The sequence below is a fragment of the Mesoplodon bidens genome (assembly GCF_964165515.1).
Source record: "Mesoplodon bidens genome assembly, chromosome: 19".
Lineage (NCBI taxonomy): Eukaryota > Metazoa > Chordata > Mammalia > Artiodactyla > Ziphiidae > Mesoplodon > Mesoplodon bidens.
In genome coordinates this window covers 7,242,849-7,256,762 of record NC_138179.1, presented here as the reverse complement: position 1 = coordinate 7,256,762, position 13,914 = coordinate 7,242,849, and the positions used below count along the sequence as shown (strand labels likewise).

Here is a 13,914-nt window from a genome sequence, read left to right as displayed (position 1 = left end):
CTGACACTCAGAGCACCTCTCCCCCACTGCCCAGCGCCTGGCTCCCCAGACCCACCGCCTGAGCCTACCTGATGGAGAGAGAAGGTGGGATAGAGCAGCCCCCCGTCCCTGACTCCAACCTGCCAGGCTGACCCCCAGCAACCCACTCCCAAGGTGGGCCTCCTCTTGGGGAGATGCATTTATAGATGCTGCCCATTACCCCGGCACCAGGAATCTACCCTCCAGTTAGGCAAGAGATAAATCAAAGCCAAACTTGGCTGATGACATCCAGGAGCCAGGAGTGACCCTTGCCACACATAGAAATCCCAGCGGGCTGGCCAAGGGCCTCTGTCTGGTCAGGAGAGCTCAGGATTATCTGGCCCTCTTTGCTGATGTATGGAGTCACCGACTGTTGGAGTGTTTACGAACGGTTATCACCTCAGTGCTTTGGCCATTATCAGAGGCAGGGCCGCCTGCCGGGGCTGGGGCTCGCACCCTCTCTATTACCACCTGTCATTGGCAGAGAGTGTGCCCTGACGCTGCCCAGTCCTGACTGCCGAGGGAAGATAGTTTCTGACGGCTGATCAAAGAGGAGAAGCAAGACCTGATAAAAAGAGTGTGTGGTGGTGTACTTTTAACTTTGGGAAACATTGGCATTTGCATTTTTTCCCCATCTTCCTGGTGCTGGCAGGAACCAAGCCCAATCAATGCAGTGGATTTAGTTACCTAATCGCTGGGGAAATGGTATGTGCTTAAAGCAACAGAGCATGACTATAATCTCCTTCCAAGAGAGAGTGGATGAAATAAGCTTTCACAGAAGACTTGCTGTATAATAAAGTAGTGTAATTTAAATTCAGCCTTTGAAGTGATCTTGCATGTAAAATCTAATCTTGGCATTCAGCAGAGTACCATGTACCTCTTGGAAATGGGAAGCAGCTTCAGATTGAGGAAAGGTCTCTGCTGAAGATGCTATCACCCAAGTCTCGTGCTGCCATCCTGCAAATGGTGCCCCAGTGGTGCACATGTCCTGGGGCAGCTGGGGGACTGTATGTGGTGGAGTAGAATGGGCTCTAGGCTGAGCCATCGGAAGATCTGAGTTCTTGAACCAAGCCTGCCACAGACTTGCCGTTGGATCTTGGGACATAACCTTTCTGAGGACATTTGGTATAGGTTATAGGATATGGTGACTTAGACTGCTTTTTTAAAAAAAAATTTAAGCTATGTAACCCCTTTTAAAAATGAATCTTTAGGGCTTCCCTGGTGGCGCAGTGGTTGAGAGTCCGCCTGCCGACGCAGGGGACACGGGTTCGTGCCCCGGTCCGGGAAGATCCCACGTGCCGCGGAGCGGCTGGGCCCGTGAGCCATGGCCGCTGAGCCTGCGCGTCCGGAGCCTGTGCTCCGCAGCGAGAGAGGCCGTGACAGTGAGAGGCCCGCGTACCACAAAAAAAAAAAAAAAAAACACTAGCCCAACGCCGTGGAGGTCTACACGCTCTGATCTGGTGGCATGAGCTGTCTCGTTCCTCCCTGCACATCCGTGGTTCGTGGTGCTCCCTCCTTCATCCGTCCTGTGGAAGGGCTAAAATGGACCCTGGGCAGGGTGGGGAGTTGGCGGTGAGCAGACGTAGAGAACGGCCCGCTCTCTGCGAGGTGACTCAGCGTCCGATGTCCCCTGTGTGCTGCAGGTACCTTCGACCGGAGCGTGACCCTGCTGGAGGTGTGTGGGAGCTGGCCGGAGGGCTTCGGGCTACGGCACATGGCCTCCATGGAGCACACGGAGGAGGGCCTGCGGGAGCGGCTGGCCGATGCCATGGCCGAGTCACCGAGCCGGGACGTGGTGGGATCCGGAACAGGTAAAGGTGGCCTCACACTCCTAGCCTGGCTTGGTCGTGAATGGCTCCTGTGGGTATGGAGCTTCTCTGGTGGGAGAGGGTGTGTGTTTTAACCATTTGTTTCTTTAGTTAGTACTCTGATTGCCATCCATTTTGGAAGCTTCTGATATTGGGAAACCCAGTGCAGAGGGGGGTTCCCAGGGAACCGACCCCTCCTACATGGACTAATGCATACAAACATGCTGTGGTTACGCAATTGTATTGTATAGGTGGCTCGCAGAAGGACACCTTCTCCAGGGGAAGAGACAGCCTTGGTGTCCCTAAGGTTCCAGCAGCCCTTGAGCACTGAACACTGAGGCGGCGCACCTTCTTCCGCCCTGCTGCAGGCTTTATAGACTGGAGAGTGTCAGTGGGCCCTGCCAGCCTGGGAGGGAGCAAGGATGAAGCAGGCAAGGCTGGTGTGATCCCCCAGACAGCTTTTTCTTACGCTGCCTCTTGCCTCTGTACTCTTGTCTCTGAAACGGTCCAGCAACTGGGGCCTGGGGTAGCTTATCACATCCACAGAGCAGAGACATCCTTAGATGATGGGTAAGCCCTGCCCCGGGCAAGCAGGTGTACACACACACACACACATCCACACGTACATATGCACTTAGGAAAGGCCACAACCCTTCCATCTTCGCAGAATTACAGTACAGCCTGCCTCTCCTTTTTTCTAAAGTACCCCTTCCTTCTAGACATCTGTGCTGTTAGTGCCATCTCTAGCCCGGCTTTTATCCCTGAGGAAGACCGCCCCGCAGGCCTCTTGCCAGTGTTCTGAGGTCAACAGGAACTTTGTTCGGGGATGGAGCAGATCCTGGCTGCAGGCCTTCTCACTCTTGCTTGCCTGAGTCCTCTCAAGCCTGTTATTCTTTACCATGAACTGCTCCATCCCTGATCCACGTGCCTACCTGAAGAGGGGATTCCAGGGAGGAGAAACTTACAACCCTGGGGCAGGAATCAGGACAAGCAAGATCGAGAGTCAAAGCATTTTGGGGAAAAAAAAAAAAAAAATGGGCTTCCCTGGTGGCGCAGTGGTTGAGAGTCCGCCTGCCGATGCAGGGGACACGGGTTCGTGCCCCGGTCCGGGAGGATCCCACATGCCGCTGAGCGGCTGGGCCCGTGAGCCATGGCCGCTGAGCCTGCGCGTCCGGAGCCTGTGCTCCTCAACGGGAGAGGCCACAACAGTGAGAGGCCTGCGTACCGCAAAAAAAAAAAAAAAAAAAAAAAGCACTTTTGGCAGGGCTCAAAATGCCTGACGTTATTACACAGTCCCAATTTCCTGCGGATCCTCCAGGTCTTTTAGATACTTGGGTTTAGCAGTTAACCTTTTCCCTCTCTTCTTTCCCATCCCATTCAGTTCCTCTGTTCCTACACTAACAGGATAGAGATACATTGTCCTCATCTCTATCTCCACAGCACTCGCTTCATGCCTGCCCATAGCTCTCATGTGATCATTGGCAAATGAACAGAATAGATGCAAGAGAGGGAGTTGGCTAGAGATGGAGAGGTGCTTTACCTGGCCACAGGAGACAGCCATCTCTGAGTACCAGGCCCCCTCCACGCCCCCTCCTTCCCTGGAAAGGAAGACGTGCACCATGGAAGCTGCAACCAGCCATGTCCCACCCCCTCGACTCCCACAAGCACAGACGTGGGCACGCCACCTCTCCACCCCCATTGTAAAGCCATCCCACTGGTGAACGGCAGGTCATCATGCCACTGTTCTCCACCCGGATCCGGAGATGAGACGCAGCTGTGCCACTTACAGGGGCTCTAACCCCATTTTGCTTGGAAGCTGGCCGAAGGGAGAAAATCTTTTCCCTTTCTGAACCTTGCTCGTAGCACAGCTTTCCCCTACATCTCTGGGGCCCTGGCCAGCCCCAGCTTACACAAACCAGAACTGGTGGCACCAGACACACTCCCAAGGAGGCACCCTTCCAGGGGCCAGAGCAGCTCTGGGTCAGCTCTCCTCCCCAGCCGCCTTCCTCAGAAGCCACTTAGAGCACCTCCGTGTCATCCAGCAACAGATTGGAAGTCTTGGAAGGCGCATTCAGGCAGAGTTGGGGAACTTCAGCCTGGCACAGACCATTAGTAACCTGAGCGAAGCTGGCAGCCATTCATCTGCCAGACAGCTGAAGGATTCGGGAGAGTCTTTGTGGCCTTAAGCAGGTTCATGAAATTAAAAAAAAAAAAAAGAGAGAGAGAGAGAGAGAGAGAGGAAATTAAAACTGCATGACCCATAGGTCAGAAAATAGGAGATGCCCTTTTTGAGCAGAGGGATTTCATTTTCCTCCCCAAACTGTCACCAAATGGGATTCATTTGGTTTGCTTTGACCAAATTAAATCTATCAATCTATATGTGTGCACACATATGTATGTTTTTGTTCTTGTTTTTAAACTCCGCCTCGATTTTAAAGGCCAATAAGTTAAGCAGATACTATGGAAGTTAACCTGTTCCCCTCTGCCTTTATTGAGAATCAGTTTTCACATTTTGCAACTCCAGATAAAGTATCAGCCTGGTCGTGCAGCCCAGGGCCTTGAAAGGGCAGCCTGACACACCCACACCAGCGTCAGCATGCTGCCCAGAGATAGCCAGGCAACATGGGTGAGAATTTCCAGCAAGTCACCCTTTGCTCAGAGCAGCCTCTCTGACCCGCTCTCACTTTCCACAGCCTGCTCCTCTAGGTGCTCATGGGATAGGGTGACCCAAGCATGTGCCTCTGTTGGTTCCTCCAAGGCACCAGAGATGATCAGTTTCTGTAATGCCTGCAGCAGACTCTTTGTTTAGTGTAGTACCCGGGACATGACCCCCGACACCAAAGCCCATTGTATCCATGCTTCACCGTTATACAGGTTTACCTACTGATGTGCCGGTAAGTGTTTAACAACCAGCTCTCCAAGGGGAAGCAGGAAAGCCCTGATGTATAGCAGTTGGGCATTGCCATAGGACAGAACCTCCCATTACGGCCAATTTCAAGCTATCAACATGATGTCAGTCACCTAGCAGAATTCCTGAAAATGCAGCAGTCAGCCAGCTCCAGCACCCCCACTGGTTAAGCTGTACCATAGTGCAAAACAACTCTCCCCCAAAGTAAAGCAAAACCTTTCAAAACCTTACTATTCGCAGAGTGAACCAGCAGCACTGTCTATATCCAGGAGCTGATTAAAAATGCAGAATCTCGGGCTTCCCTGGTGGCGCAGCGGTTGAGAGTCCGCCTGCCGATGCAGGGGACACGGGTTCGTGCCCCGGTCTGGGAGGATCCCGCATGCCGCAGAGCGGCTGGGCCCGTGAGCCATGGCCGCTGAGCCTGCGCGTCCGGAGCCTGTGCTCCGCAACGGGAGAGGCCACAACAGTGAGAGGCCCGCCTACCGCAAAAAAAATAATAATAAATAAAATAAAATAAAATGCAGAATCTCAGGCCCCACCCAGCCCTACTGAATCAGCACCTGCGTTTTGACAAGGTGTCTATGCACATTAAAGTTGGAGAAGGCCCGTTTTAAAACGTAGTTGACCCGTGAGGCGGATGTTAGCTCTGTCCTCCAGGATGGCTGTGACCAGTGAGTCTAATTGGATCAAAATTAAATTTGCAAGTCCAGCTCAAAAATAACTGACTGAATTGCTTTCTTTCTAATAGCCTTACACCTCTTGCCCCTGTTACCTTTCCATTGTCCCCAGTCAGCAAAACAAAATCCAGGTCAAGCCAACTCTGCTCGTACACTTAGGTTGCTGAAGAAAAATCATAAGTTGTTCAGGTCGGTACCTCTACCAGCGTACGGTCTCTACTCTCCAGTGAGCCCTGGCAGTCCTGCGTTTTCCCAGTGCCCCCTTTTCCGATTCTCAGTTTGCACTCATCTTTTGCAGCAGATCCCAGTGCCTAGAGCAGTCTGACACATAGCGGGTGTGCAGTAACTACTGGGTGAATGGATTCTACATTTAACCTAGGTGTTAGCCCCTGCTTTACTGCTGTGGCTTCTGGCCTGTTTTCATTCTCTTAGAGATTCCCCAGATCTCTGGTCCTCTAAGAGTTTGTGTTTTATTATTTTTGTTCCATATTATTGCTGTTTATTTGGTATGAATCAGTCTGCACTGTATTCAGTGTGGGACCTGTGCTCTGTCCACCCAGCATCTTGAGATCCGTCTTTTTCCTTCTTCATGGACACTATGTCAGACTTCCCGTTCCCCTCAAATCTCTTACCCCACCAGCTTGTCTCTCCCGCTCAGAAAATGGTGGTCACCATTTGAGCAATCCCTTGGCCTCCTGCACCCAGACCCTAAACATCCCTGCAGCAACGTCCCCTCCCCTGCTGTCCAGAGGGGGAGCAGTTCCTACCCCCAGCCTGCCCGGCCACAATACCCAGAGTCACCACCGAATGTCCATCTTGCCCCAGCGCTGGCCTGGTGAGCCAGGCCCTGTGATCTTGGAGTGATTTCCCCGTCGTTCCTGTTTCACACACTCTCATGGTTTTTCTTCTGCGTCTGCTACTTCTCTGTCCTTTCCCCGGGCTTGCTTTCTCTGCCGGCCTTCAATGTATTTCTCCAGGCCCTTTCTTAGCCCTCTTTCCTCTCCCTCAGTGCGAACAGGGCCATCCCCTCTGCTTCCGTGGCCTCAATAAACCGATGATTTCCAAAGATTCTCCAAGTTGGCTTCCTCTCCTGATCTCCAGACCATCTCTCCAGTCACCTGTCGATGTTTCCACATATCCAAAAACTGAACTTCTCTCCCCCCAGCCCTGTCCTTCTCCCGGATTCACCCCATCTCATCGCGTACAAAGCCCTTCATGACCAGCTGCTACCCTGTCTGCGGACTCCTCTCTCACTGCTCTGGGCGAGCTCCAGCCAAGCTGAAGTCCCCGGAGGGTCCCTAAGCACACGTGTTCCCTCTGCCTGCCAGGCCTCTGCACAAACTTCTCCTTCTGCCGGGAATGCTGTCTCCTACGGCCCCTCCTCTCTCAGCCCCTCAGAATAACATGACTAATTCCTGCTTAGTAGACATGCCTTTCAATATTGCCTTTTCTAGAAAAATAGGATTTTTTTCGATAAGCAAAACACTTACTTATTCCAGTTGTTTTGTGTCTAAGTAAAGGTATAACCTAATACCCCCAAAATTTTCATAAACACCTGGACACATATTAAGTTTATTTTCACTTTAACTCTTTCAATCACTATTTAGCTAAACCTTGTTTTTCTTTTTTTGGCTTTCTCCCACATCCAATAGCAAAAGCCCTAGGCCTAATTCACAGGTCCTGACCAGCTGTTTAAAGTATTGACACATCTCTGTTGCAGGCAGCCTCGCTTTGCTGCTGTTGACTCTTAAGAGCTCACTAAGTCAGCAGTCAAGGTCAAGGGGGACTGACTCTTCCCCATGACTGTGGCTTCCTGCAGTCCTGGGAACGCTGCTTCATTCTCCTTTATGATCACAGCCCTAAGGGTAGGAAAGAGGCTCATCCTTTTCTGTCTAGAGTCTCTTTAACAGATTCTGTCCTAGTCCAGAAGCAGCTACTCATGGGGATCACACTGGGGGCTCAATCTTTACCTCTTACCTTCCATCAGAAATACATTTACTTCCTTGCTCAAATATATAAAACTTTCAGAAAACAATAGTATAGGCAGGACACTCTAGTACTATTTTATTTCATTTTTTTAAAAATTGGGGTATAGTTGCTGTGCAATGCTGTGTTAGTTTCTGCTGTACAATGATGTGAATCAGCTGTATACATTTTTTTTAATGCAGTCCTGACTCACTAAACTGATTTTACAATACATCGATGAATTGCGATCTACAGTTTGGAAAGCAGCGCTCTAGTTTACCCTGCTAAATCCTCTGAGTTGTCCTGCATGTATAGTAATTACTCAGCAGAAAAGGCTGTGAGATTATTTTCAGCTAAAGGCCTTCCAAGATTTCTGTCAGAAACTACTTTTACTTTTTGAAAGGGCTGTACCTTTTTTCCTCCTTAATATGGAAAGCACATTTTGAACAGTATACACAGCTTTTAAATGGTCACAGGAAGGGTTCAATAAGTGAGTTAACAAATATCCATTCAATAAGTGAATTAACTAATATCAATAAGTGAATTAACAAATATCCATTAACAAAGTCCATTGACTACCTACATTTTGCAAAAAGATGAACTAAAAGCACTATTTTTGTGTGTGCATGCTAATATCTTTCATTTCAGGACTGTGAGAATTAAGATCTCAATAAATTTTAGCTATCGCTCCTGGAGTTGACCAGATGGGCACCCCAAAACAAATAACCCATATGTTGGACCCTCTATCCTACCTCTAGGATTAGCTCTTCCAATGGGCCTTGGAACTCCTGCTTGCCTCATTGCTGAGGGCTGGGAACATTTTCGTGCCAAGGCTGCATTTCCAGTAGGAGCCGTGTCAGCCCCCTTCCATCTCAGGGTGCCACATGATCACATGACAGTAACTGCAGGCATGGGGCAGTGAATGAATTCTCGTATCTTTTAAACGTCCCTACTCTCAGGCAAGCACTGTCATGGAAGCAACTGAGCCAGTCCCCTAGGGACTTTCCTCTGCTTCACCTAGTCGGGCCCTGGATTTTCTCGCCTTCTTCGGTGCCTCTACAAAATGCTTTCAGGGGCTCCTCTCAGCCACCTCCTCACTAGGCCCTCACCTTCTCTCCGGGGCCGCTGCAGGCAGATGGGCTCTCTGGAGGTGCCCCTGGGCACAGTGCCGGCCCTCCAGGGAATAAAGCTTTCCCTCTCTCAGCTCACTTTCTTCCTGTCTAAGGCCAAGGGAGAGGGAAGACAGGAGGTGCAGGAAATGTTGGCCTCCTGTTCCCGTGATGTCCTGGCCGCTGTTCCCTGCGCCGAGCGCTTCGCTTGCCTCGTTTCCTCCTCTCCTTTGTCCTCACGGCTGCCACCTCCCAAACGGCTTCTACGCCTCCGATTCCATATGCTAACCGTGTGAGCATCCTACAGTCGTCACACCACCACTGGGTAGACGTTCCTCTCTGCGATGTACAAAGGAGGAAAAGTTAAAGCTTTGAAGTGAAATCATAACTAAGACATGTGGAATTAAAAGGAGATATCCAGGGCTTCCCTGGTAGTGCAGTGGTTAAGAATCCTCCTGCCAGTGCAGGGGACACGGGTTCAAGCCCTGGTCCAGGAAGATCCCACAGGCCACGGAGCAACTAAGCCCGTGTGCCACAACTACTGAGCCTGCACTCTAGAGCCCACGAGCCACAACTACTGAGCCCACGTGCCACAACTACTGAGCCCGCGCGCCTAGAGCTTGTGCTCCGCAACAAGAGAAGCCACCACAATGAGAAGCCCGCGCACCACAACGAAGAGTAGCCCCCGCTTGCCGCAACTAAAGAAAGCCCACGTGCGGCAACAAAGACCCAACGCAGCCAAAAATAAAATAAATAAATTTATAAAAACAAAACAAAAAAAGGAGATGTCCAGGAAGAATTTCCAGTTCTTAAGATCCTGTCACCTGGTCCGAGGGGTTTATCAATCACTCCTACATATTATTCCCGAGAAGGGAGACCCAGAAAAGGAAGGCATCCTTACGGTCAGGGTCTCCTCTGCCTGTCCTGTTTCCCTCTTCACAACAGCCCAGGGCCCACACGTGACAGCCTGGGCTCCTTGCTGTGATATTTCAAGTCTCTTACAGGCCTTCCTCACTTTCCTTTCCAGCCTGCTCCCCCACTTCCCTTCCACAGTCGCCCCTTATTCATATTCCATGCAGACACCCTCACCCATCATCCCCAGCACATGGCACTGCTGACCTGGCTCTGTTCTGGGGCCTGCTGCCCTCACCCACTGCCCGGTCACCTTTTTAGACCAAGCTTAAATCTCACGTCTGAAGCTTTCTCTGAATTTCTGCATCGCCTACTCACTGGACACTTGGCCCTGGGCAGGTAGTACATGCTGCCGTTTCCACTAACTAGCCATGGCGGATTCCCTTCTCCATCCCACTGGGGCAAGGCTCAACTCTGGTGGTCTCTTCAGCCCGTCCCTCAGCCATACTGTGTGTCTTAGCCCAATTCCGTTTCCTCGGACTGAGTCCGATTCCTCTTTGTTACCTCTAACCACCAGCCTTTCCCTGCCCAGCATCTAGCACTGGGACAAGAGCCAAGCTGAGCCCCAGTTAATGTTTGCTGAATGACTGGGTGGGTTTTCGTGGCTCCTGAGAGGTAAATGAAAGCCAGTCAGAGCAATGGAAAGAAGGATTGTGTTTAAAAGACACACTTGTCCGTTTCTGGCCAGTTCTAGACAGTTAGTTTCTCCCTCCTCCATCCCTCTCTCCTTTTCCCCTAAGGCCGCTGGAAGCCCCGGGCAAAGGCAGAGCTGTAATGGAAGTTTAGGGCTGAGAAGCTCCTCTGTGCATGTCTCAGTTGCCCAAAGTCTTCTTTGAATTCTTCAACCAAAGCACACTGATTCCTGTCTACAAGGAGGAAGTGCCCATGTGACCTCATCAGTGAATCTTCAGAGTCCCCTTTCCAGGTGTTGCCCCACATGGAAGCAGGGATTCCTGTGGAAAACGGACAGGCTTGGACAAGGGGTGGAGAAGGGCCGTTGGACCCCCAGATAAGGGCCCTTCCCTGAAGACATGAACACGGGTAAATGGTTAACAAACGGGAGGCTTTCGCTCCGTTCCTCCTCCTCTGCCAGAGAATTCACCTTTAACCGTTGACCTTTCTGCGAGGTGTGAGATCTGAACAGAGCTGAGCACAGTCATGGATGGTTAGATACCCACCTTCCCCTTCTGCTCCTGCCTCTGGACCTCTACTGGCTCAGAAGGTGGCCTGAGGTATTTCGACGCCCCCCCCCCACCCAGGCGGGATGGCTGGTGACAGAGGAAAGACAAACAGACACACAGAAAATGAAAGTTGGAAATGGCCCTCTGACCCTTTAGGAATCCAGAGCCTGGGCTCTTGAAGCAAAAGCGTCCTGTACGAAGGAAGCCAAGCCATGCCCATCAGATTGCATGTACGGAAGGAGGCGTTTCCGAGTACCCACCCCAGAGTCAGCTGTCTAACCTCTGACATTTGGTGATTGCTTCCTGCCCACTTCTCTTTGAACCCCACCCCTGCCCCCAGGGACCTGCAGGCCCACCACAGAAAGCATTTTAAAATGTCCTGGCAGAATCCCCCGGCACCAGGCTTCCCAGACCTACCCCGATTCCCCCCACATATGTTTTATTTAGTGTAGCCCGATAGCTTGCAGTCCCACCCCTCTGTATGCTTAATTGAGTTTGGGGAGAATTGACATCCAGTTGCTTCATTTGTTCAGGATGATTTTTTCCCTGCTGTGCCTGCCCCCGCCCCTGCCAGGTTGGGGCCAGGGGGCTCATTTTTCTGGCCGTTTCCCATCATCTCCAGTTGGCCAGGACCAGCTTGCCATCTCCACTTTGATGTATGTGACTGGTGTTTGCCTTAGGGGTGGGTTGTGGGGAGAAGCAGGTGGGCCGAGCCTACCAGACACACCCCCCGCCCCCGCTTCCGTCCGGGCCTGGCCCTGGGTCCTTTGGTCTCATACTTTATTCTTCCCCAAGCCACTGGGAGCTGAATCTAAGCATATGGTTCATGCATTTGAGCACGTCTCCGTGAGCCTTCTCTGAGCAGCCCAGCAGCACTGCCAAGCAGCTTGGAACTTGAGGCCTGGTTTCCACATTCATAGAACCCGAGAGGGAGGAAGAAAACCTGAGGGGCTGCACAAGTGCTGGTGGTAATTCCACATCCTTCCCTGCTCCCATTCCCTTGTAAGGGCGAAGGCAGGACTGGGAGAAGGAACAGAGGGAAGGACAGACCCGTTCAGGCTGGCGAGACATAGATAAAGCCCTGCCTGCGCTGTGCCTCGGAACAGACCACGAGCACTCCCTGCAAAGCACTCAGTGGTCAAACCAGATTTTCGTACCTACTCCCTTTGATCTCGGCACCGGCTGCTCTCTGAAAGGTCCATGTTGTGATCCTCTTTAAAGAAATATTTTATTTTCAATACGGACACAGCCCTTGACATAGCAGTAAAAACCATCACCCCTGAGAGGCACGTGGCTGTGAAGTGTGTTGGTATGTAACTTCCTGTCTTTGCCTACGTGCAGGGCTTCATCCACTGCTCTTTTGGTCCCTCAAGAGGCACCCCCCGCCCCTGCCCCGGTGCTCAGGCTTCAGGAGGCATTGGAGTGAGGGCAAGAGGTCGGCTCAGACAGGAGGTACCTTCTGGCGAGGGACCGGTTTGGGGTGGGGAGTAGCCGCCGTGCTTTCCCCAACAAGAGTTTCTTTGAGAACCTCACTCCCTGCCCCCCACTTTTAAGATGGAAGTCAAATTTTCGGATTCTGCTGTGCAGAGCAGAGAGGTCACTAGGCTCTAATGCATTTACCATTGACTGCCCCTCTTGTAGTGCGTCTATTAGTGAGTAATTTGATTTGTACCTATTCATTTGCAGTCCCTGCAGGAGCCTGGAGCTGGCCCCTAGTATAATTGGTGTTGTCTCTATTTTTACATCATTAGATTAGCCCCGACTCCTGGCCACTTGTTGTCTGCGCTTGTCTGTCCATTTATACAACCTAATGTAACACAAAATTCATGACTGATCACATTACTTTCAACTCTGAAGCCAGCCTTGTGATAAACATTTGGTTAACCCCTTCCTGCCCACAGGGGGACTGACAGAGCAAATGCGCTCCCGCTCGCCGGGCCAATCAATATCGTAATACAGCAAAGTGGAATTGCATTTCTAGATTTGTTATTTCTCCTGGAGGAGCAAATGGAAAGGCTCGTCTGAGCGAGCTGAATTGAATAATGAATAGAGAGCCCCGGCACCAGCAGCCAGTCTGTGGCCAGAGCACAAAGGCAATATCCGCCTTTGTGTATCCGCCCAGCTTTTTCATCTGCACAGGCGGCACCGCAGCAATTAATCGAGACTCGCGCCTATGGGGTCAAGATCATAGGCTGGGACCCTAACAGAGGCAACAGAGACCTTGACCCCATCACCACTGTCTTAGCTAAGCTTGGCCTAGGACAATGGAACTAAGAGCTAGGTTCATTCCCTTAAAACCTTCACAGATAGGAAGGCACCAGCCCTATGGCCTTGGCAGTAATGCCACCAAGCAATCAAATTAAATCCATTACTAAACTAAAGTTTACCACTTGGAAACAAATATACAAAACGTTCCCTATTTAGAGTCAGGTCAGCAATGTCGGGATTGCTGTGTGCTGTGCCCATCTCCAGGGTGAGTACTCTTTGGTGTGGAAGTGCCACGTGTGCCTAAAAGTGGTCCTAGATCTCAGATAGGGATGTTGGTGGGTAGCCTGGGGGACTCTGGTCCAGGAGCTGGCCAAGAGTCTTAAAGGTACCTGTATTTAATCTAGAAGAGTCTTATCTACCCCCACCCTGGTTATCCCCTCCCCAGCCCCCACTTGTCTCTGGGGAGCATCCACACCCACTCTAAGTCATTAACTTGCAGGACAGTTTGTTTCAAAAAGAATACTACCCCGACTTATTAAGAAGCTCTCGTAAAGCCTATACCACAAAGATTAGAAAAATAGACATAGAGGAAGTAGCATGGAACCCATTACCATGAAAGTCATAAATCCCTAAGTAAAAATAAGCCATAAACTGAAGATACTCAGTTGGGAAGGGAAGCTGGAAAAGGCAGCCTGTCTAGGGGATGTTCTGCTTGAATTCAGGGAAGTCCTGAACGGGAGGCTGGGGAGAGGCACCGAGGCCTCGGGTGAGTGTGCCTCCTTTCTATTGAGTGGGCCACCCTCCGTCTCACCGAGGCTGGCACCTTGGACCGTGCTGCCCGTTAACCCGTTCGGAGCCCCGACAGGCCAGAAATGACCAGCAATCCTGTGAGACGTGGAGGTCCCAGGGACTCCTGGAGACGGCTCCCAGGCCGCTCCTGGCCTTCTCCATTCCTCTGCTTTCATGCCTCCCTCCTCTCCTCCGTGCATAGGGGCAGGCAGGCTGCCTTGCCCTGCCCTGACTGTGAGAGGCTCCATTTCCCATAGAGGGCTCTAGGGCCAGGCCAGAGGCTCTCGAGTGCATCCTGTTGTGAGAAACTACAGAGAGGGGATCCCTCAGCAGGGTGTG

The 13,914-nt window shown here is 51.4% G+C and overlaps 1 protein-coding gene across 4 annotated transcripts in view; it reads left to right on the top strand.

Annotated features, from left to right (window-relative positions):
- The window catches only part of BCAS3 (BCAS3 microtubule associated cell migration factor), a 576,449-nt gene that overhangs the window by 551,608 nt on the left and 10,927 nt on the right, over window positions 1-13,914 (top strand). The window contains exons 23-24 of one of the 4 annotated variants that reach the window (XM_081218976.1): window positions 1,662-1,829; window positions 3,267-6,094. In XM_081218976.1, the coding sequence (XP_081075102.1) occupies window positions 1,662-1,829; window positions 3,267-3,301 (203 nt within the window). In that variant the 3' untranslated portion in view covers window positions 3,302-6,094. The other 3 variants (XM_081218978.1, XM_081218977.1, XM_081218975.1) reach the window with 3 other exon arrangements.